This window comes from Marmota marmota, unplaced genomic scaffold (genome assembly GCF_001458135.2).
Source record: "Marmota marmota marmota unplaced genomic scaffold, marMar, whole genome shotgun sequence".
Lineage (NCBI taxonomy): Eukaryota > Metazoa > Chordata > Mammalia > Rodentia > Sciuridae > Marmota > Marmota marmota.
The window spans coordinates 7,363,785-7,385,345 of NW_025999869.1; the positions used below are offsets into that span (position 1 = coordinate 7,363,785).

Sequence of the window (21,561 nt, forward strand, 5' to 3'; positions counted from 1 at the left end):
GAAATATATATTATGCTGAAGAAGTACTATGTGATCCTTAGATACTGCAGAAAATATTTAATAGCATGGGGAAATGTTAAAGTATATTTACTGACAAGAAAATAAGGCTTTTTTAGAGCTTTTAAAACCATCCTACTGACCCTGTGAAAATATTTATCTCTTTCTCTAGCTATAACATAGAAACTGAAAAAAGTAAGGAATGTGTCAGAATATGAATGATGTTTATTCCTGGTGCCAACTTACAGGTGATTTTTATTCTTCATGTTTGTATATATTTGTATAAAATAATATATACCCACCTACACACATGTATTTTAGATGTTTTGCATAATCATAGGTATGATATACATTTTGCACTATGTGTAGTGATGTATAATATATAAATACACATATATTTACAAACACTTATATATTTATAACTAATTTAATCAACAATAAAACATTGGCTTTTTTAACATTTTTTCGTACTAAAGGAAAAAAATCTGGCAGCATTAGGATTCTGTTTTATTCTGGGGTTCAAGATGAGGTGAGACACCTTATGAAAGCAATAAAGAGAATATTTTATATCAAAATATATAAGATGAGGTAAATGCATTTTTTTAATATATAAAGAATACTGAAATTGCCAAAATGTAGAGTCTAAAAAGTAAGGGAAGGAACAACAAAATACACTCCAAACATTCAAATGAGAGAATTGGAAATTATAACAAAGATGAACTTAATGAAAAAGAAAAATAAATAAATAAAGACAAGTAGAAAGCTTGAAAGAAACATAAATAGATGCCTTTCAAGCCTGATTAAAGAAACATGAGAGATAAAAATATGAAAGATTAGGGATGAGATGGGAGACATAACTGTCGCTGCAGGAGCAATTAAACCCACTGCACGGGAACATGACTCACAGACAGCAGCGAGGAACAGAAACCGAAATAATCTTCAGGAAAGTACTGCCAACCTGGAACACCGCTAGCTAACGTTCACCTACAACCACTCACTGCCCCTTTAAAAATGATATCATGACCGTTTTCCTTGTACATAGCAGTATTTAATGTCACTTTATTAATCATTTGATTAAATAACGTCGACAGTGGAGTCGAGCTATGTAACCTGGTACTGAATATGGAAGAGAGGAGGATACGCTGTAAGGGCACCCCAGCATTGCACGAGGGTGGGATTATGTGCCTGTTCCTGTTTGCTTGCGATTTCAGCTTTGAATTAAGGCCTTTTGAATTTTAATATTTTAATCACAAATATCCAGCATCTACTTGCTAGGCTGGGGTGACTGTCTCTGACTCAAATGCCAAGAAGCAGGTGCACTCATTGCCATTGAGGGGGTTCCGGAGTCCTTTTATCTGGGTGATTGCTTCCTTTTGTAGTAACACTGCTTCTAATTTGGGTAAATTGTGTGTATGTGTGTGTGTGTGTGTGTGTGTTGTGTTTTAATCCTCTGCTTCCTAAAACACATGGTCCCTGATCAAACCTTCTTTAAGGAGTTCTCTAATTCCTACTTGGTCAGACCTTAACTCCTCAGGATGAAATGCAAAGTTCTTAGTCCCTGGCTGCTACACATATAGGGATGCATTCCCGGTGTTGTCCAGTAAAATAACTAAGTTCCCATTTATCTGAAGAAGTCTGAAGTTTCTCGAAGAGCGTGTCCCTTGAAAAATCATCACCTTCGCCCACCTCCCACTCTCTAATCGCCATGCCCGCTGCCTTGTTCAATCTCCATTAATATACTTCCACTCAAATGAGCCCTGACCCTCAGTTACAACCTGAATAAAACTGAATCTCTTCCAAATGCTCTGACTATGCCAGAGTGGTAATATATTTTGTGTTGATTTTCTTATTTTTTTATTGAGAACAGACAAGAATTTATCTGTAAATGTACAGAGGTGCTCTGTTTCTTCAACAAAGTAAATATTTTTATCTATTTGTATATGAAATAGAAGTCAACACAGGGAACTAAGAGAAGAAAATAGGAATTGTACCCCCAGAAATAGGAAGAATTGTCAGCACAGATGGCCATGAACAATAAGACAATCCAATGAGTTGCCACACAGTATTGGATAATCCAAATATTCCCAGGGAAGACAGATGCTTAGAATTTATCCCCTATGAGACAAAATATCTATATATCTATAGTCATTTACCATTTTATCAGATACCTATATGGACATCAAATTTTGGAATACTTCCAATGTTATACACACTTTATATAATCTATCATATATATGTGTGTTTACATATAATAACATATGTTATCACACATACACATGGAATTGTAAAGAATAAAAATATATATATAGAAGTTCTTGTTCCACATTCTAGTGAATCATGACGCTCAAACCATGTTTTGAAAACATAATTCTATCAATTTCAAATGAGTAGAATGAAATACTTAAGACATCAGTTCACACTAAGGTCATCAGAACTTACTAGATCCAGGGCAAGGAGAGAAAGTTCTAGAAAAAGAGATAGGTCCACAAAGGACAGAGGGATGTAGATTATAACTTACTTGGCAAAAAAATCAAGTCAAATACTGTTTCTCTGATGGATTCAAATTGATTCAGGACTCTCCAGAGACAAGGATTCTCACATGGGACTGGAGAGAAAGTGGACCCTTTTGGGTAGACTTTGACCTATGTGTATGGGATAGCATCATTGGTTACGTGATTCTCAGTGTAAGATGACCCAAGGAAGTTAGCACAGTTCTATTCTCCCTCCTCTGAAATTACATACACACACACATATACACACACATATGGTATGTGTGTGTGAATATGTAACAATGCATCCCACTATTATGTATAATGAGCACGTTCACACACACACACACACACACATGCCATTTTGACATTTTCATATATGTTTTACTTTACTATATCATTGATATTTGGTCAATTTACATTTCTTGATGTCTGTCTTCCTCCATGACATCCCTTTTTCCAGGGTAACCTCTCTCACTATGCACAACACACACACACACACACACACACACACACTCACAAAGGAACACATATAAGATAGCTTTGTACAATGCAGAACAATGAGCAGCCACACCTTAAATATTTTCAGATGTGAAATAAGAATAACCCATGTTAAAGAACCTCCTTATCTAAAATTGCTTCACTTTTTTATCAGTATTAAATAAAACAAGGCAGAGTTTTGCTCACTTAACTAAATATGCCTATTTATCCCATATGTGCTATTTTCCAAGAACCAATTTTTTAAATTCATTTCTAGGGTCCTCTTGGATTGGTGGATACATGGCAGTTTATTCCTTACATAAGATGCTCTATAAAGAAACACTCCCAATCCTCTTCTAGTGCTCAGCTCTCTCTCCATTGAGTTTGTACCCCTTACAAGTGGATGTATTGCTACAGTAGCGCTCTGTTCTAGACCCCACCCCGCAAGAATATCATACAAATCCACAAAGTTAACTCTGAACCTATTCTTTTCCAAGGAACACTGGCTTAAAAATTTCAGCTCCATTTTATCAGTAAACATACTTGAAATCCAATCATCTTTTATCTTTCATACACTTCCCTAGGCTGGGAGGTCAGTGCACCATGAGAACAGCATCACTTATTGATGTTAGTGTCCTGCATAATCACGGTAGAGCATTTCTTGGCTTGGGCAACACTGACTCTGACCTTCACTTCTTCCAGCTTGGTGTTATCAGCCCAGCACCATATCCTTCTTTCTTGGGGGATGGGGGTCTTTGCAGACCACTGTGTTTTCCTCTCAAAACCTCGGTTTGTTGTCACTTCATTGTAACAGACTCCATAAACACCTGCCACAGCTAGACTGAGCGTAATTAGTACCAAGTCGTTTTCTTCTTCTTTAAAAGAATTCCTTTTGAAAAGCTCTGGGGTTTTCCCTCAGTCAGCTGAAATAGCTCAAGTTTTTAAAAGAGGTTTTCCCTCCACCTATTTCCTTAAAGTCTGCCTAGTACTTCCACAGTAAAATAGATGGAAGCATAATGTGTTAAAGATTTCTAACCTTAATTTTTCAGTACTTCGGGGCATCCACTTCAGAAGATGGGGATGACAAATCATTGTTTGTCCCCCTTCCACACACGAACACGATGACTTAATACTTTCAATATTAAATTGATTCTTTTGACTTAATTTTAATGGAAGGATTCGAATCTAAATTCATCAAAACTATTTTAGAAATTTGGTGTAGCAATATAAAACCCATTTGGCAGATGAGTCCAAGGCTCAAGAAAGAATTAACATCATCATTCCTAACATGTCCACTGAGGACAAAATTGCTGGATTCTGGCTATTTTGAACAATATTTATTATTTCTGATTTGTTTCAAGTTTGTGCATAGGTCAAGGATGGTCACTGAAGAGCATACAGGGACAGCTGGATCTCACGCTGATAGAGCAGGCTGGAGGGACGTGAAAGATTCTACCCAGGCCTGCTGCTGCCATTGCCTGGAACCCAGAGGTGGCCAGAGACAACCTGAACAGTACCACTGAGTTGTTATATGCTTCGAGAGAAGCCCCAAATAAAAATTTCTAACATGAAATCTTACATTTAAAAAATATTACTAGTATAAAAATTGTAAACACTGTCCTAAATAAAACAACTCCTGGGGCTAATTTAGCCCATGGGCCATAGTTCATAAGTTCTGTTACTGAGGTCTGTCCCATGCACCTCTTACCCCGAGGTGTGAAGCCTTCAACATCACTCCAACTGAGACTAGGAAAACCAGCAAACCAGTTTTCTAGGCCATTCTTTCAGCTAGCATTAGATAACAATCAAAATTAAATCACTAGCGCATACATACCACAACATATATATAGTACCTACCTCTCTGCAATTTCTATCCTATTTACAAATCTATTACTTGAAATTTTTCTCTTCCTCTTGCTGTGTCCCAGTTACAGAATGGCTAACTGAAATGCCTCCTTATGTCTCATATGATCTTCTCAGATCCTGTTAAGTTGGGTATTATTTTCTGTGCAGGTTCATCCTGATTCAGTTGTCTGTAGAAAATTTATATTATCTTAGCTTTAACTCATTTTATTTATGACCCTACTACTTGATTCATGGCATATCTTTCCCATCTCTGATATAAATTTAATTCCATCCTTGACAAACAACAACTGAGCCCAAAACAAGACCGAGCAATAAGCAAAAAAAAAAAAAAAAGTTGGAGTTCTCTGACAGAAGCGGCTTCCAATCGTGAACTGACAGAAACATCTTGCCTCTTCCTCTCTCACCACCTCCCCTGCTCAATGGAAAGTTAAAGCACTGCTATCAGGAACCCAGCAGCTTAAAACCGAATGATTATCCACCAAGCCCAATGTCTCCCCCAAGGCCTGCAGATTACATGTGTAATAATCAGGCTGCCCTTGCCAAAAGTAAGGCTTAGTGCTTCATTTTATTTATTGTATTTATTGAATGGAGCCATTGCTTGATAGCCCCTGGGAGCATTAACAAACATGAAAGAAACCACCAAAGGAAAGAAAGAAATATATAAATAACTAAAGACCATGCCACTAAAGTTTATAATCTGGAACGTGCAGTACTGAAGTAAAGCACACAGTCTCACCCTCTACGAGCACTCGGTTCTACTTTAATGTAAGCATTGCTTAATTTGCCAAAAACACTAAAACTTTTAGTCTCATTCAGGTCTATTTGCAAAACATCAATCCTTTCACTTCTTTGCTTGTGAACCCAGCCCCACGTCCATGGGAGAGTCTTAAATTTTGCCTCTGGTTCTATATTTTTTATCAGCTGTGTTTTAATACTGTGATAATTCTATATTTCAGACTCCCATTAATAAAATTCTAAAACAAGCTTCCTCCATAGTCTCTACTACCTGGATTTTTAGGGAACCAAAGCACTCATTAAAATAAGAACATCCTTTTGTTCAGGAACAGACAAGAATGAGGACCTGTGATGTTTTGTTCCATGTCCTTAATTTTTTTCAATCCATGTAACACACTTCACACTCTTATTTGTGTTTCTCTTTCAGATAAAATGCAAGTAGATTTACAAAAATGGCTTAAAAACACAATGTGAAATAATTGTTGCCAAAATGCCTTGAACATTTGTTCTATTTTATTGGGTTTTTTTCCCCATTTTGTTTTAATATTAAGGAATTGAAATAATATTTTCTTTCAGTTACATGAAAATTATTTTCCATGATATTTGACTGGAAAATTATCCTATATCAACCTGAATAGTATAGTCATATATTAATTCATGCATTTTGTGGCTACTTCTTTTACTTATTCTTACTCCTCCTAACTTCTCATTTTTCTTTTTTTTTTCTTTTATTTTGGTTCTAGGGATTGGAGTACTTAACCACTGAGCCACATCCCTAGCCCTTTTTATTTCTTTATTTTTTTATTTGGAGACAGGACCTCACTAAGTTGCTGAGGCTGGTTTTCAACTGGCCATCCTTTTCCATCAGTCTCTGGAACCTTTGGGATTATAGGTGGGTACCACTGTGCCTGGTTAATTTTTTTAAGAGCAAAATTCAGAGTCTTTGACTCTGTTCGCAGCTAAAAGCATGGTTTCGGGTCTGTTCTAGGCAATTTCTGTCATTTTTAAATGTGAGACAGAGGAGAAGAAAGCAGTGCATTATGAAGCACAAACAAGATTTACATGGATACAAGAATAATAGCATGGGGTGGAAACAGACACCCACCATCCATCGGGTGTGGTATACATTCATTAAGGGCTACTTGAATGCTGAATTACTGAGGATCTTTTGGAAGAGAAAGGAGGGAGACTTAAGAAACTCAACTTCTATTGCAAAAATGAACGTACCTTGGTTGGCAGAACAAAGCACCTGTGTGTGCTGAAGCACCACCGACACCAACACAGTACAGCACTCCACCAAGAGGACTCACAATCTAATAGAACCTGTGTTCCACGAACACACTTTACACAAATCCATTATGTGCTGACAGCCAGATTGTGCCATAAGTGCATTTTGGGAAATGCAATGGAATTAACCCAACATTTATATTTTCAACCTCAAAATGCATTATGCGAATTATAAATTTCCCAACTGACAGTAGAGGAAAATGAATATTGCTCTTATTTACTTTGGGTGGAAACAGAGAGGACAGGGGAAGAATAAATTTCTTAAGGCTTTAACCACTGCCAGATTGAGTTTTCTGTAACTTCTGTAATCCCAATGGCCAAGCTTATTTTCTTTGTCCTTTTATCTTTCTACAGTTTCAAGAAAATAACTGAAACTAGGGTTATGCTGAAAATTAAAAAATTAAAATCTCAAAGATATCTTTATGTCCCCAAGGTGAAGGTATTGCCTAAGGGAGTCAAGAATATGCACACTAGAGTTTTACAGTGTGCTCTTTTGCATCTTAAAGGAGGCAATTAGTTATTCTTGTGAATTAGTGACTGCCCCATTTTCTCAGTCAGCTGATACAAAGGGCCTCCAAGAGGACATAGTTTAAATGGAATGTTTATTATTGAAAAAAAAAAAAAAGCACATGATTCTAATTTAAAGTCCTGGAAAAGCCCTCTGTACAGATGCAGTTGAATTTTACAGAGCAAAATCTTGGCCTAGCTGTTCTTAACTCTCATTTTCATTTCTAGCCAAGCCATCATTAGCTTCAAGATAGAGTTAAAGGACCTGAACTTGAGAATTTTATCTATTTAAAGCAACCCAACTCAAGCCAGCACAAGGCTAATTTCCCAGGTACAGGTTAAGATACAGAGGTTAAGATGCAGAGCTATGAGTGGTGATTAACATTGCAGCATCTATACTACAAAAACAAATAAGTAAATAAGTCATGTTTGTATGCACTGTGACAGGACTGTCAAGTTACCTAGAAGGTCATTTTTGTCACAGCAGCACATAGGAAGCCCAATTAACATTCATCTTGGGAAAAAAAAAAAAAAACTACCAGCAAGGTCAGGGATTTTCTTATATGATTTGGAAGAATGAATAAATATTTTGCATTCTAGGAAAAATAGTTTGTTTCTGAGTTCTGTCTTCATTTGATGAATATGCTTGGCAAAGTCACAATCAGAGCTTTTTTTAAAAATATTTGTTTCAGTTGTAGGTGGACACAATAACCTTTATTTTATTATTAAGTGGTGCCAAGAATCAAACCCACTGCCTCACATGTGCTAGGTGAGCACTTTACCACTGAGCCACAACCCCAGACAACAAGGATAGTTTTTTAAGGGAGCTTTTAAATGAACACTGTGAAAGATATCACGATCTGCCAAACAAATAAACACAGAATCCCTTTATGACCATGTATCCTTAAAACCTAAGCCTGTGTTGAGGGCTTCTTCAAAGTATGGATTATTGTGACTTCCTCTTCAAGAGAGGCATACCTAAAAGGTTATTGATTTGTTTCTGAAGGACACAGTGTTTATTACAGAGGAAGCCATTGCTGGGTACAAGTGTGAGAAATTAATGATGGCTTCGTAAGTGTCCATGCTGTGGTGTGGAACCAGTGGGGCAACTGTCAATCTATATGATAATACATTCCCAAACTTCATAAAATCAGCGATGTGAAAAAGCATTGATTTCTTTGTGAACTAAACAGAATTTGTCAGACAGAAAGAGCAAGAAGTTTACTGAAGTTAAAACCCAGCCTGCAGAATTGCTTATATCTCACTTTTTATCTGCTTAAAGAGTTTATGATGTGACATGTAAAATGTCTTATTTTATATTTGACCAAAAAATGAGAATAGAACATGCATTAAGTATATAATTTACATACGCGAAATATGAAAAATTAGTAAAAAAGAGGAAAGAAGAGCCATTGTACCTATACATTTAAAAATAACTATCATCTACCCTGAACTCTGGCTTTTAAATACCTTTTTTGGGCTTTGCCAGATGCACTCATATATAGAATTGTACATTTTTCTTTAGGCAAATCTGATTGTGTTGTAACTAGCATTACAGGAAAAAAAATATTCAAGATGTTGAAGCTAAGGGCTTATTTAAATGTAGGAATTGGCATAGATTCCCTTAAAGTAAAATTTTTTCAAATATGATGTTTCAAATAATATGCTGTAAAAGAAACTCTTATTGTTCTACCAAATATATGATTAATTACACACTTATGCCCTAATCAATAGCAGTTCTAGGAAAATTCAAGGAAAGAGTTTTTTGGTTTCATTGGAAAGCTTCAATAACTGGTTGAATTTTTAAGTATTTATATTTATATAGCTATAGATAGATATAACTTAAAAGAAGAGGATACAGACTCTATAAATATGTACAAAGAGCCCTATAGACATGGTTCCCTGTATATATGTGAAAATGCAACCATGGGAGATTTGCTAAAAATGCCTTATTTAGATTGGGCTGTAAATTCTTGGATAACACGTGATTTTATTTATTGTGCAGTCAAATGGCCTCCCTTTAAATAGTAACTGACATGCACTGAAGTTGAAAAAAGACATCCGTAAATGAATTCAATGTATGCCTTCGTGGAAACTTATAAAAGTAATTTCCTATCAAATGAACACCTTAGACTGTACAATGTGCCAAGTGTCAGAATTTTGTTAAAATTCCAAAGGAGTCGAGTGCAGATTTTTCCTTGAAGAGTACACCTTGATTAGCTACATGAACAGAGGCATAAGATTCAGCCCCTTGTCCCACTGGAGAATAAATTATTTCAGAATTAAAAATAAATCTAAATGTGACGAAGTGGCATCTTTTTAAAATCTATGTGACTTACCCAGGAAATGATATATTTTCAACAGTTTTGAGATTAAATGGTATTTAGCTATGTTTTTGCATTCACAACAAGCTGTCTGCCTGTAAATTTCTTTTTCTTTTTTTTTTTCAATGAAAGAAGACACTTAAAGCTGCTCTAGCAGAAGTTTATAATATTTTATATAAACATTCTTAACTGATCTATTTGTAAACATTTTAATGGTAATTCTTTTCACAAACACGCAGTCTATTCATAACAAACTGCACAGCATTTGATGTTTTCTTCATAAATCAGCTGTACCTAATGCAATTTATCTTTTTAAAAAATGTATTTGACTAAACACAATTCTGAGTTGCTAGGAAATCTATAAATAAGCACCTTATCTCTTTAATGACTTGCTTAGGCTTCCCTATATTTACTGCTTAATGATCAGAAGAATTTAATTTTCAAAGTTTCATTAAAACCCACCTACAAAGCTGATGGACAGGCAACAGCGATTTGTGATAGAAGACGTGGGAAGCCATTAACCTACATAGGTACCAAGGGGAAAAGTAAGTGCGGCAAAGAGTTTTCTGAAGACAAGCCTCTTCCTATTTGTCATTATTAAACTCCAGAGCATGAGTTCTAAGTTTGATCTTCAATACGGATATGAGGCATTGCTGCCTGGAAATGAAAGTCTCAGATAAGGTAGGATTCTGAAGAGATCTTCATGAAAAAAATAACCCAGGTTGCCATTTTCTGGGAAGGGGAAATCAATACGAAGACCTAGAAACTGGTAGAGAGAGGACATTCTCCAGGTACAGGTCATAGTTTATCAAGCTGCCTCTTTTGCCATGTAATTTACTTGCTAATAAGACCCACTGACTATACCTGAATATCATGTTATCATCAAAATGTGATTTTCTAATTCTCTTCTCATTTCTTGTGTGCTTGAGGGCTGCTGGCTTATTTCCCCCAGCTCAGACTGGGTAAGACAAGGTCGATTTAAATGAAAATGAATGGTTTTGTTATGCCTCTTTATTAGAAGACAAAAATACATCCCAAGCCCCACGTCCTGCAGTGCATGGAACATTCAAAGGTATTTACGAAGTGGACCTACCGTTCTCATCATCTGACTTATTTTCGTTGTCTGAATCAGTGAGAGTAAGGGCTGAGTTTTCACGACTGGACAGGCCGGAACTGCGCCTGGATTTTATCCCTCTCCCCCACAATCTGATGGCATGTTCGGGAGACATCCCTCCCTCGGTGTCAGAGTCGGCGTCAGACCCCGTGCTCAGGGAGTAGCCCTGGTGAAGGATCCCCATGTCGGAACAGTAGCCACTTCGGTGCGGGGAGGGCTCACAGATCCCCAGTTCTGCAAGGGTGAAGTTAGTTCCTAGAGGGACAGCGACAGAGACAGGGATTAAAATGTGTGTAATGTTCTATAAAGTTAAATGCATCGTTACACAAAAAAGCAAATTTGCCACCGTATATGGAAACAGATCTTAGGCGTATTTCAGGATTTTGGGATAAATTTGAAAACAACAAGTAAAAAAAAAAAAATGTCAATCTTATGACAGACTACTCAGTTTTCATTTCAAAGATTTTTAGGCATTTTGACATTGTCATCTAAGAAGCACCACGTAGATAAATAAGCATCGTACTTATCATAATGGCTGTTATTCTACCAAGCATTTTCTTGGGCATCTTTCACTCATTTTTATATCTTTAAGAAAACGGAGGGCTAGAGAATTTAATTGAAGGTCATCCATTTAGATGGTGGTAAAACCTAAATCCAATCCACATGCGGTATGTGTGTGTGTGTGTGTGTGTGTGTGTGTGATAAAACTTTAACCTTCTAATAAATATAAGTGAGGGCTGAAAGAGCTGGAAGCCAGTCATAGCATTACAATGACTACAGGTTCATTGGTGGAAAGTCTGTTAACTCTGTGAGCCTGTTTTGTTATCTGTTAAATCTGGGTATTAATCCCCTTACATTTCTCAAAGCATCACTGTGCCTCTTGTGTGACAATATATGCCAAGCAGTTTTTATTTTTAATAAATCTATGTGACATGTTACTGAAATCAGCATCTAAAGGAGGAAGAATGGTCCTTTTATTTTCAAATGGCATCAAATAACTTATCTTGGCTAACAAAATTTAAGACCACCAGTAGGCTTCCCCTGTGAAAAATGAATATGTGTATCTGAGGGATGAATCCACAGGTTGATGGGAAGCAAAAGAAACAGGCATGCATTGGAAACTTGGGCTGCTGAGTAGGCACTTGGCCAGATCCTTCATATACTTTATCTCATTTAAATCTCATAGTAGCCCAGAAACTGTTGTTACCACCAATCTACAAAGAGAGGTTGAATGAGGTATATCAGGTCACACTTGGGCCAGGGGCAGATCCTGGATTCACCTCTATATTCCCTGACCCTGAGCTTTTTCTGTGGTGTCAAGCAGTCTCCATCAATAGCTAACCTAGCAACATATTTCTGCACATTCAATGCCCTGTTTTGTTGTGTGCTTTACTATTCAGCTTTATGAAAAGATATTTAAAGGTTTTGATGAAAATTGAATGGAATCATGAAGCCCCCTGTATTTGATGACATATAAAGTGAAAAAAAAATCCACTTCCATGCTGTGAGTGGTGAAAATCTTATAAATAACACCAAATCTGGGTGTTGACCCTCTCCCTCTGTATATTTTTTTCAATTTAGGGCCATTTCTATCATTCACATCTCCAAACCTGAGACAGAAATCTATGATAATTAATAATATTAATGATACTCTATGAAAATCCACATACATAACATTTTTCAGCTTTTATTTTAAGAAGCACAATACGACTGTTTACATTTAGTGTGACTTTAATTTTAATAGGCATGCTTTTATTCTAGGATTTTACACTTCTGTCTTCATTGTATGCTGATCTCCCCTTTATTTAAATGTGCAAGTGGAAGGAAACCCACTTCCATTCATAACTGTCTCTACAGAGAGAGTCTTATTCACTGGAGAGCCAACCTAAGCAGACTCCTGTCTGCACAGGGTGATCTCCCTCTACCTGTGCCTTCCGCACAGTGCTCAGGGTTTCTGTTTATTCTCTGCGCATAGTTTATCAGGCTGGTTGAAATTCTCTGCCTGGTGCACTCTGTTCCTGTTTGCATTCTTGCTAATCGGGTATTGTTTCATAATTGTGCACTAAAATTCATATTTCAGTCTCATCAGCTATAAAAGAGAAGGTACCAAGTTCATATATAACTGATATTACGAGGCCTTTCTACTGCTGCTTTCCTCATTCTGAATTAGAAAAAAGTTGTGTTGATTAGTATTAACATTGTCTCATCTTCAGAGTTCATGAAGTGTATTTCTTTAGTTCTTTTCCATAGATGAAAATGATTTAAACAAAAACATGCTTTTTATTGTATTCTTTAGGTCATAATTTTTAGCTATATAATTCCACATAAAAAAGTGGGTACTTGTTAAGTACCTTACACTTTACTTACAATTTCTCCTAATCTCATTATCTAGCCCAAGTTGCAAAAACCTTCTGGGATAAAAGAAACAGTTATTTGAGGAAAGGTGCCTCTTTCAGAGTATACCACGTGTCCCTGACCTGAGTACCTCTGGTAATAGGCAATAGTAGGCCTCGGCCAAGGGAAACCGTAGAATGAACAGGTGTCCCTTTGGTTTTCCAAATTTATTCCATGATAAGAAATTCACCTGATTATTTTTCTGTTGAAACAAACTTGCACTCATCAGGTTAAAAAAAATGTAGAAATTTTAAAAGTTAGCCAAGAAAAAGTACACCTTTAGATTCCAAGCCACAAATGAGCAGCATTGTAAAGAAAACTGTGGGTCCTGCATCAAATTCACAGGGAGAAAGCAAATGAGCAAGTTCAAATTCTCTTATAAAAAAGGGTATTTTTTTCTTCTTTTCTCTAAAACCAAAATCGTTTCCTCAAAACATAATCTTAGAAACTCATTTTCATCCTCCATTTTTCATCTTCATTTTCAAACAATACCATCTCTCCCCAATGCTGAATTCTGCATCCCCCCACCCCTGACAATCCCTAATTTGGTCATCTTTCTGTTCTCCACTGATAGAAAAATATAAGAACTCCATTCTAATTTCCCAGAACTGACTCTGGGCCAACCCTCACTCAGGTTTGCTAGCTTCCCACAATGGAGCTGGTGAGCCATGCACAGAGCACAGGGGGAAAACTGGTCTATCATTTATTAAATCATTCAACAAATATTTATTGTTCCTAGTGCTGTGCTAGGCATTGGGGATATAACTGTGAGCATTATAAAAATACAGTCTATGACATTTACAGTCAAATGGAGAAAGAGACATTAATCAAAGAATCACATAAACAAAGTGCAATCTATAAGGTAATAAATATTATATAGGATAAGGACATAGAGCCATGAAAGGTCATCGAGGACCCAGCCTTTAATGCTTTCAAGCTGGTCCACCAACTATTCATCTAGTATGGGGTGAAAACTTGGGGACACTGCAAGTCTGCTCCATTGGGAAGCTCTTATGGCCCCTCAGTTCTGACCTTACCCAGGTTTTCCAAATATTCTACTATTTGAATTGATTTTAGACAACTGTATTTCAGGTAGTTCATCTAACAGCACCAAACCCCATGTCACACACTTGAGCTCAGAATAGAAAAGACTGTGGGGGAAATTTTAATACTATGTCAACTTATTTTTTTTCCACTTACTTTGCTCATTGATAGAAGACTGATTTTGCTCTAATTCATCTTGTGTAATTATGTCTTTATTAAACTCCAGGGCAGCTTTGAATGGAAGAGAGAGACCAGTCATTGTGTGATTCTCCAAGCTAATATTTCTAGTGGAAAGCAGTCAATACTTCTTTCCTTCTTTACTGTCTTGCAGAAAGATACATAGGAGGCACAGTATTTCAGTATCAAGGAACATGTTCACCCTCTACCTGCCTACAACCTCCCTGACCCTGTTGATTAAAGTGGATGTAGACGACGTGCCAAATTCATTTACTTTCAGGTATATGTTTTATGGCTACTGCCAGTAAGTCACCCATGTGGCCCCTATTATGATATAGAGGCCAAGTCAATAATTCTATACATGATGATCACACAAAACCTATGATAATTACATCATGCAATTTTAGTTAAGATGTTGGGAGAAAATGCTAATGCCTGAAAACTGTGAGATGGTCAAGACGAACACCAGTCTTTAAAAGTTACTCTGTTGATAATTCTCTTTGACTTTAGGATGCCTTTCCTCAATTATAACCTCAACATAAAATCCAGGTCTTCTTCACAACATTTTTAGAGAGAAATTTAGCAAGAGATAACAAAAGTTGTCCTTTGACCCAGTAATTCTATTTAGGGACACAAGTCCAAGGAAGGATATGTGAGTGCCTTGTGATCTTGGCTTTATTTTCTAAGTTTTTACCAGTTTCTTACACTTTGAAATAACCTTTAAGTAGGAGAAGCACATATGTAGCTAAGTCAGAATTATCACATCATGGTAATACCAGGGTATACAAATAGCGCTGAAAATGTCAGGATTTGAGCAGACTTTCTACTACAAGGGCAAGAAGATAAAGGAAACTGTAGTAATGGGTGGAATATAATATAAGACACTATTATCTGAATGTTACTCTCTAAGGCCCCGAAAGGTTGACAAGAAATTTTACAGGTGGACATAAAAGCTGTTGCAACACTCAGTCACTGAAGACCACTTTTAAAATTAACCCCTATCCACCCATGTTCACTTACTAGTGGCAGCAGTCACCATATCAATACCTATGTCACCAACTTCTTCCTGATAGCAGTGGAGAATGGTGCCAAATGTGAAATCAACTGCAAAGCTTATAAAATGCATATATTCATAAAGTCAACAAAATGATGGTAGAAAAACACAAGGACCACAAGCAAGGTGACAGAATCAAGATCTAACAAAATTAAGGCAATTCAACAAGAGAAAATGGAAATGATGTTATTGGATAATGATGAGGACTTCAAAAGACAATCTGATAAACTTGTTTCTGGAGGCAGATAACATATCCCACTTGTCTCTACTCCTCCCATTCAGTAAAGCTAAAACCCTTGGACATTACATATAAAAGCCACATGAGATCCTGAGAGGGGGAAAAAGAGGAAGGCAGACCTAGTAAGGTCTGGGGCCTCAGGAACTATATGGAGAGCTCTGTGGGTTTTCCTTTTGCCTCGTGAATCCTAGACTTCGTGGTGGAAAGATTGCAAACTGGAGACAACAATCAGAGCAGATAAAATACTCCCAAACTACAGGTTGCTGTAACACGGGTCCCACTCTTACGCCTCTTCAAATGTGCCAGGATAGAATTAAAAATAATGAAGTGGGGGGTCAGAACATCCATCTTTACCCAGTAGTCATGAATCTCTCCCGATTGCTCCCAGTCGTGTTAGAGGCAGCCGTGAGGGGATCCTGTCCTCCTATCCCCACTCCTTTCTCTCCCTGTGGGTGTCAGAGGAGGCTGCAGGTTAAATTTCACCTCTCTGGTGGGAAGAGGCCTCGAGTGCAATGTCAGCAGGCTCCCCTCTCTCTCCCAGGTATCTGCGGTGGCCTGGCTGGGAGGTTTCACCCAACCCCACCCAGGCAACAGGGAGACAGCCCTCCCCAGTTGCTCACCCTGCTGTCCTGGCAAGGCACACCTGATCCAGGACTTCCACCTCTATCTGTAGTCACATTGCAGCGTCCCATTGGCCCAGTGCCAGAGGAGGCCCCTGAAGCAGAAGACCTAAGATCCAGAGTTTCACAGCAGGGTACCTCCATGCATCAGCCTACAGTAAAAGTCTCAACTTAAATGAGGAACAATAATAATGTAAACAGAAGGTTCATAAGGAGCCCCTAGGAAAACTAATGAATCCATCCAATAACTTTTTTTTTCTTTTTCTTTCTTTTTAAAAATTTTTTGCTAAAACTGACCCTCTATAATTATGCTACAAAATGCAAAACTTCATCAAAAAATGGAACATTGTATAATCACACAAGTTTATAAAAAAATGTATTATGCCCCACCCCAAGATTCTTAATCTTTACCTTTTAAAAACAATATTGCACAGTTGGAATAGTATTAGGTATCAACTAAAATATATTTTTGAATATCAGGTTTGGTTTTTGAAGATAAAGTTGCAATGAATTATTTTCACTATTTAATATAAATTATTGGTTGTTTTAAACATTAATTCCTTTCTTAGGGGAATTTTTTTCCAGGATCATTTATCCTAAAACAAAGAGAATCTCTTGTAAGCAAACATGGGTCACTTTTCTTGAGTAAATGTTAGATTCTACATTTTAAAGCCAGGAATAAATGTAGACTATAAATTTGCTACACAGTGTTTAAGAAAAAGGTACAAATCTTACAATGTAGTCCTTTTAATCAAAGTAATTGAAGTAATTTGACCTGATGCCTTTGCTTTTGTCAAATGGAATATTTTCTAGAAAAACATGGCAATTATAGGTGATAAAATATAATTTTTATTTGTTTGATTAATCAAACGTATTGCCAAATTGTTACTCTATATTAAATATGAATACCTTATATTTAAATGTGGAGCAATTGTAGATATGTATGAGTGATACAAAATAATCAGTCTTAAACAATACCAACATTATCTAAAGCATGGTTTTCATACAAATTTAAACAACTATGTATTTGTATATGCAGTGATCACAATTTTGCAAGCTACTGAGGAAACTACTTATAAATTCTAATGTTTTATGCTTGTATATACTAAAATTCTTCACGTAAACTCTCTTAATGCTCTTCTAAAGTTCATCTGCTTTTACACATTCAAATATTTTCCCAAATGTTGACAAAACTGTTCAGCAAAAATCCCATAGCTTAAAACTACAGAGTGGTGTACACGCATTACTATTCATAAAAATTTAAGCCAAATATTTATGTTTTAAAACTATGCTTTAGGAATCACAATTTTCTTTTATATATTATAACTAAAATATTAATGCTTTTATGTTTCTAAATGTTTAGACTAATTGTTTTAATCTATATAAATGTCTGATGTGTGAAGACTTTTACAAGATCTGTTTAACTAGAAACATTCTGATGTAAGCAAACATACTCCAAATCACAGAATGACCAATATGGTTAGCAAAGCAGGACAGTTTTTTTTTTTTTTATGTATTTTATTTTTTTTATTTTTTATTTTTTTATTTTTATTGTTGGTTGTTCAAAACATTACAAATTTCTTGACATATCATATTCCACACTTTGATTCAAGTTGGGTTTATGAACTCCCACCTTCACCCCATACATAGATTGCAGAATCACATCAGTTACACATCCGTTGATTTACNATCCAAAAGCAGTTACAACAAGGTCTTTTCTGAACAACAGGCAGTTCACAAATAGAAATGAATTCAGGAACCACTACCTAGGGACTCTTTCTGCTGTCAGAAATTCTGAGACTGGAAAGATCAATCCCAGCATTAAAAATGATACCAATCAGTTTCTGTATGCAAATACAGCATTCAACTGACCATACAAGGCTCTGCCTCTGAAACTTACACTCAGAGGTAAGAAAAGGAAAGTTGTAAGTTAGGGGATCAGGCTAGCTGTCCAAATTTTCAGAAATGACTACTGCATTAACTGACATCTGCTAAGGTCTTTGCAACATAGCAGGCACAGTCCTAAATGTTTTCATGTCAAGTTGTCCAGATAATTAGAACAGTACTATAAAATAGTATGTATTTTAGTATATAACAATAGTGTAAACAAGGGTTAAGTCAACCATAATAATTTTAAAATTAACTGCTTCCACTGAGTCTCCCTTTACACATTTTTACAAAATAGCACCTACCTTCATAGAATCACATAGACTGAGATCAAGCAAGTACAAATTCCTACAACATTGCATGCCACAGAGCAACACTGAGGGCTACTCTGATGATCAGCACTTACAGACAAAGGAAAGTGCTTTATTTCTTGATTATAAGATTACTGACCATTTCTGTTTTTCGCTTGAGTTAATTTAGAAAGTTTGGGAACAACGAATTTCAGTAGGAGTGTGATCATTTCATCTGTTTCCAAGGGGTTGGCACAAAGTTATCCATGTATTGTTGGGTTTTTAAAATTTCTTCTGGATTTATGGAATGATGTTTTTATTTTCATTCTTCATATTATTTATTGTGCCTTTTGTTTCTTTTTTACTAGACTGGATTTTTTTTCTCTTTCTACAAAACAAAATTCTGCCTTTTTGATCCTATGTATTGTCTACATAAATTTTTTAGTTTCTCCATTTCTGACTTTATGTATATAAATTATCCCTTTCTTTGAGCTCATTCATTTATTCTTTTCTGCACCCTTAATATTTGATTCTTTGTCTTTGTGTTCAACCATGCTTCATTTTCTAGTATTTTGAGGGAGGTGGGGTGGGAAGGACCTGGGATCGAACCCAATAATGGTTAACCACCAAGCTACATGCCCAGCCCATTTTATTTATTTATTTATTTATTTACAAGGCTCTGCCTCTGAAACTTATATTATGTATTTATTTATTTTGAGACATGTCTTGCTAATTTCCTTAGGGTCTCATTAAGTTACTGAGGCTGGCTTTGAACCTGCAATCCTCCTGCCTTGGCCTCCTGGGTCCCTGGTGTCACAGATCTACACCACTGCACCTGACCATGCTTCTTTTTTAATGTGAGCATCTCAAGCTATGTATTTCTGCACACTGACATTAACATGACATTTGTTTGACCTAACAGAAACTGAACAATACGTATTGAAGTTTCCCAGTATGATGGGTATTTCTCCCTCCAGTTTTATCAACATTTGCTTTATGCATCTCTACTCTATTTTATAGCTACACATAGATTTGGCATTATTTTATCTTTCCAATAGATTGGACCATCAAATCAATGAAAAATAATTCTCTCTGTAATAAGGACTTTCAAGTCAAGATGTGTTTTTCTAGTATTCTTGAGTTTTATAGGGAATTTGCATGTTTTGTTATTTCATCTAATTTATTTTAAATTTATCATACTGTACATTGAATATTGGTAAGATCTATACCAATATCCGTTCTTTCATTCCTGACTTTGGGAATTTGCATATTTTCTTTAATTCTTGATTATTCTTGTTGGGTATTTATCAATTTTATCATTTTTTTTTCCAACAGACTAGCTTTGACATGTTCCTTTCTAATTTTCTCCTTTTCCACTCACTTTGAGTTTTGTTTGTTCATTCTCTTTGGGTTCCTGAGGTACCCGTCTAGATCACTGATACGAAAATAACTTTCATTTTTAAAATAATTATACAAACCTAAAATTTTTTTCTTCCTTATCTGTATCACACAAATTTGGATATATAATCATTTATTTCCAAATATTTTCTAAATTCTCATGAAGTCATGTAGTTTTTTAACTATGTGTTGGTTTTAAATTTGTGACTTTATATCTGGGACTTGTTTAGATTTTTGACGTACTGATTTCTAATTGAAGTACATAGTGGACAGAGAATAACAGTCTGGGATTTCCATCTATAATGGATGGAGTTTTATATATGAGCTATAGTATATACTGTGAAATGTTCCCTTGCAGACTCCTGTAATCCTGGAGTCCTTGTTTGGAGTATGCTGTAAATGTCCATTAGTCCATGGTGATTGACAGTGTTATTCAAATTCTCCATTCCCTCTTTGGTATTTTTGGTCTGGATGTTCTATTGGTAACAGATCTGCAATTTCGATTTGGTTTTTTTTTCTCTTATACTATTGTCCTTAATTCTTCTTATTCCTCCCCACATCACCCCCACCCATTTTTCTATGTAAACCATTAGGAGGCACATAGAATTTTACATCTGCAGGATGAACAGAACCTCTTACCAACTTGAAATTCTTTTCAATACTTGAAAGCTTGAATTCTATTTTGCTTCACACAAAACAGTGAAGCCAGCATTCCTACATTTAACATAAAAGATGAACATGATAAATCCATTTCCAGTGGCTCACTTCCAACTTTCCTATGTTTTTATAATTCAAATATATATATATATATTTTGGTAGCCAGCCTATAATTAGGACTTGCCATTTCTATAACCTGACAACCTCTGGCTTTTACTTAGTGTGACAGTCCCTTTGTCTTTATTTCATGTGAGTATTGATGTGGCTGTACTTAGATTTGTTATTTTGTTATTTTTCCTGTTTGTTCCTTCCCACCATTCTCTCATCCCCACTTTCTTATGGTTTAATATATTTTCTAAAATCCCATTTAGTTGTCTGTAGGCTTTCAACATATCTCCTCACACTTTTTTTAAGGATGTTTTGAGTATTATACTCTATTTAGAGTTCTAATAATAATATTACTGAATGTACGCTGGACCTCCAACTTGTATGAATTCATGATGTCTTAATTTTACAAAGCTAAGCCATTGCATTTTTTAAATATTTACACTTCCATACTTTCTATCCTCTTTACCAATCAAATAGATCTCATGTTCTTTCCCTTTAATTTATTATATTTTAATGTCTTTGTGCTCTTTTTCTTATGACTATTTTTCATTTACTATACTGAACTGCTTTTTATTTTATTTTTTTTTATTTTTTAATTTTTTATTGTGGGTTGTTCAAAACATTACAAATTTCTTGACATATCATATTCGACACTTTGATTCAAGTGGGTGATGAACTCCCACCTTCACCCCATACATAGATTGCAGAATCACATCAGTTACACATCCATTGATTTACAAATTGCCATCCTAGTGTCTGTTGTGCTCCCCTGCCTTTCCCATCCTCCCCCCTCCCCCCTCACTTCCTCTTGTATGTACTATTGTATAACCCTGAGGGTCTCCTTCCATTTCCATGCAATTTCCCTTCTCTCTCCCTTTCCCTCCCACCTCTCATC

The 21,561-nt window shown here is 36.0% G+C and overlaps 1 protein-coding gene across 12 annotated transcripts in view; it reads right to left on the bottom strand.

Moving 5' to 3' along the window:
* Tenm2 (teneurin transmembrane protein 2) overlaps nt 1-21,561 on the bottom strand; it is a 1,198,434-nt gene that overhangs the window by 827,505 nt on the left and 349,368 nt on the right. For 7 of the 12 annotated variants that reach the window (XM_048815895.1, XM_048815881.1, XM_048815872.1 and 4 more), the window contains exons 4-5: nt 14,394-14,468; nt 10,779-11,054 (exon numbers count right to left, since the gene is read on the bottom strand). In XM_048815895.1, coding sequence (XP_048671852.1) covers nt 10,779-11,054; nt 14,394-14,468 — 351 coding nt within the window. The remainder of the gene's footprint in view (nt 1-10,778; nt 11,055-14,393; nt 14,469-21,561) is intronic. The other 5 variants (XM_048815904.1, XM_048815889.1, XM_048815861.1 and 2 more) reach the window with 1 other exon arrangement.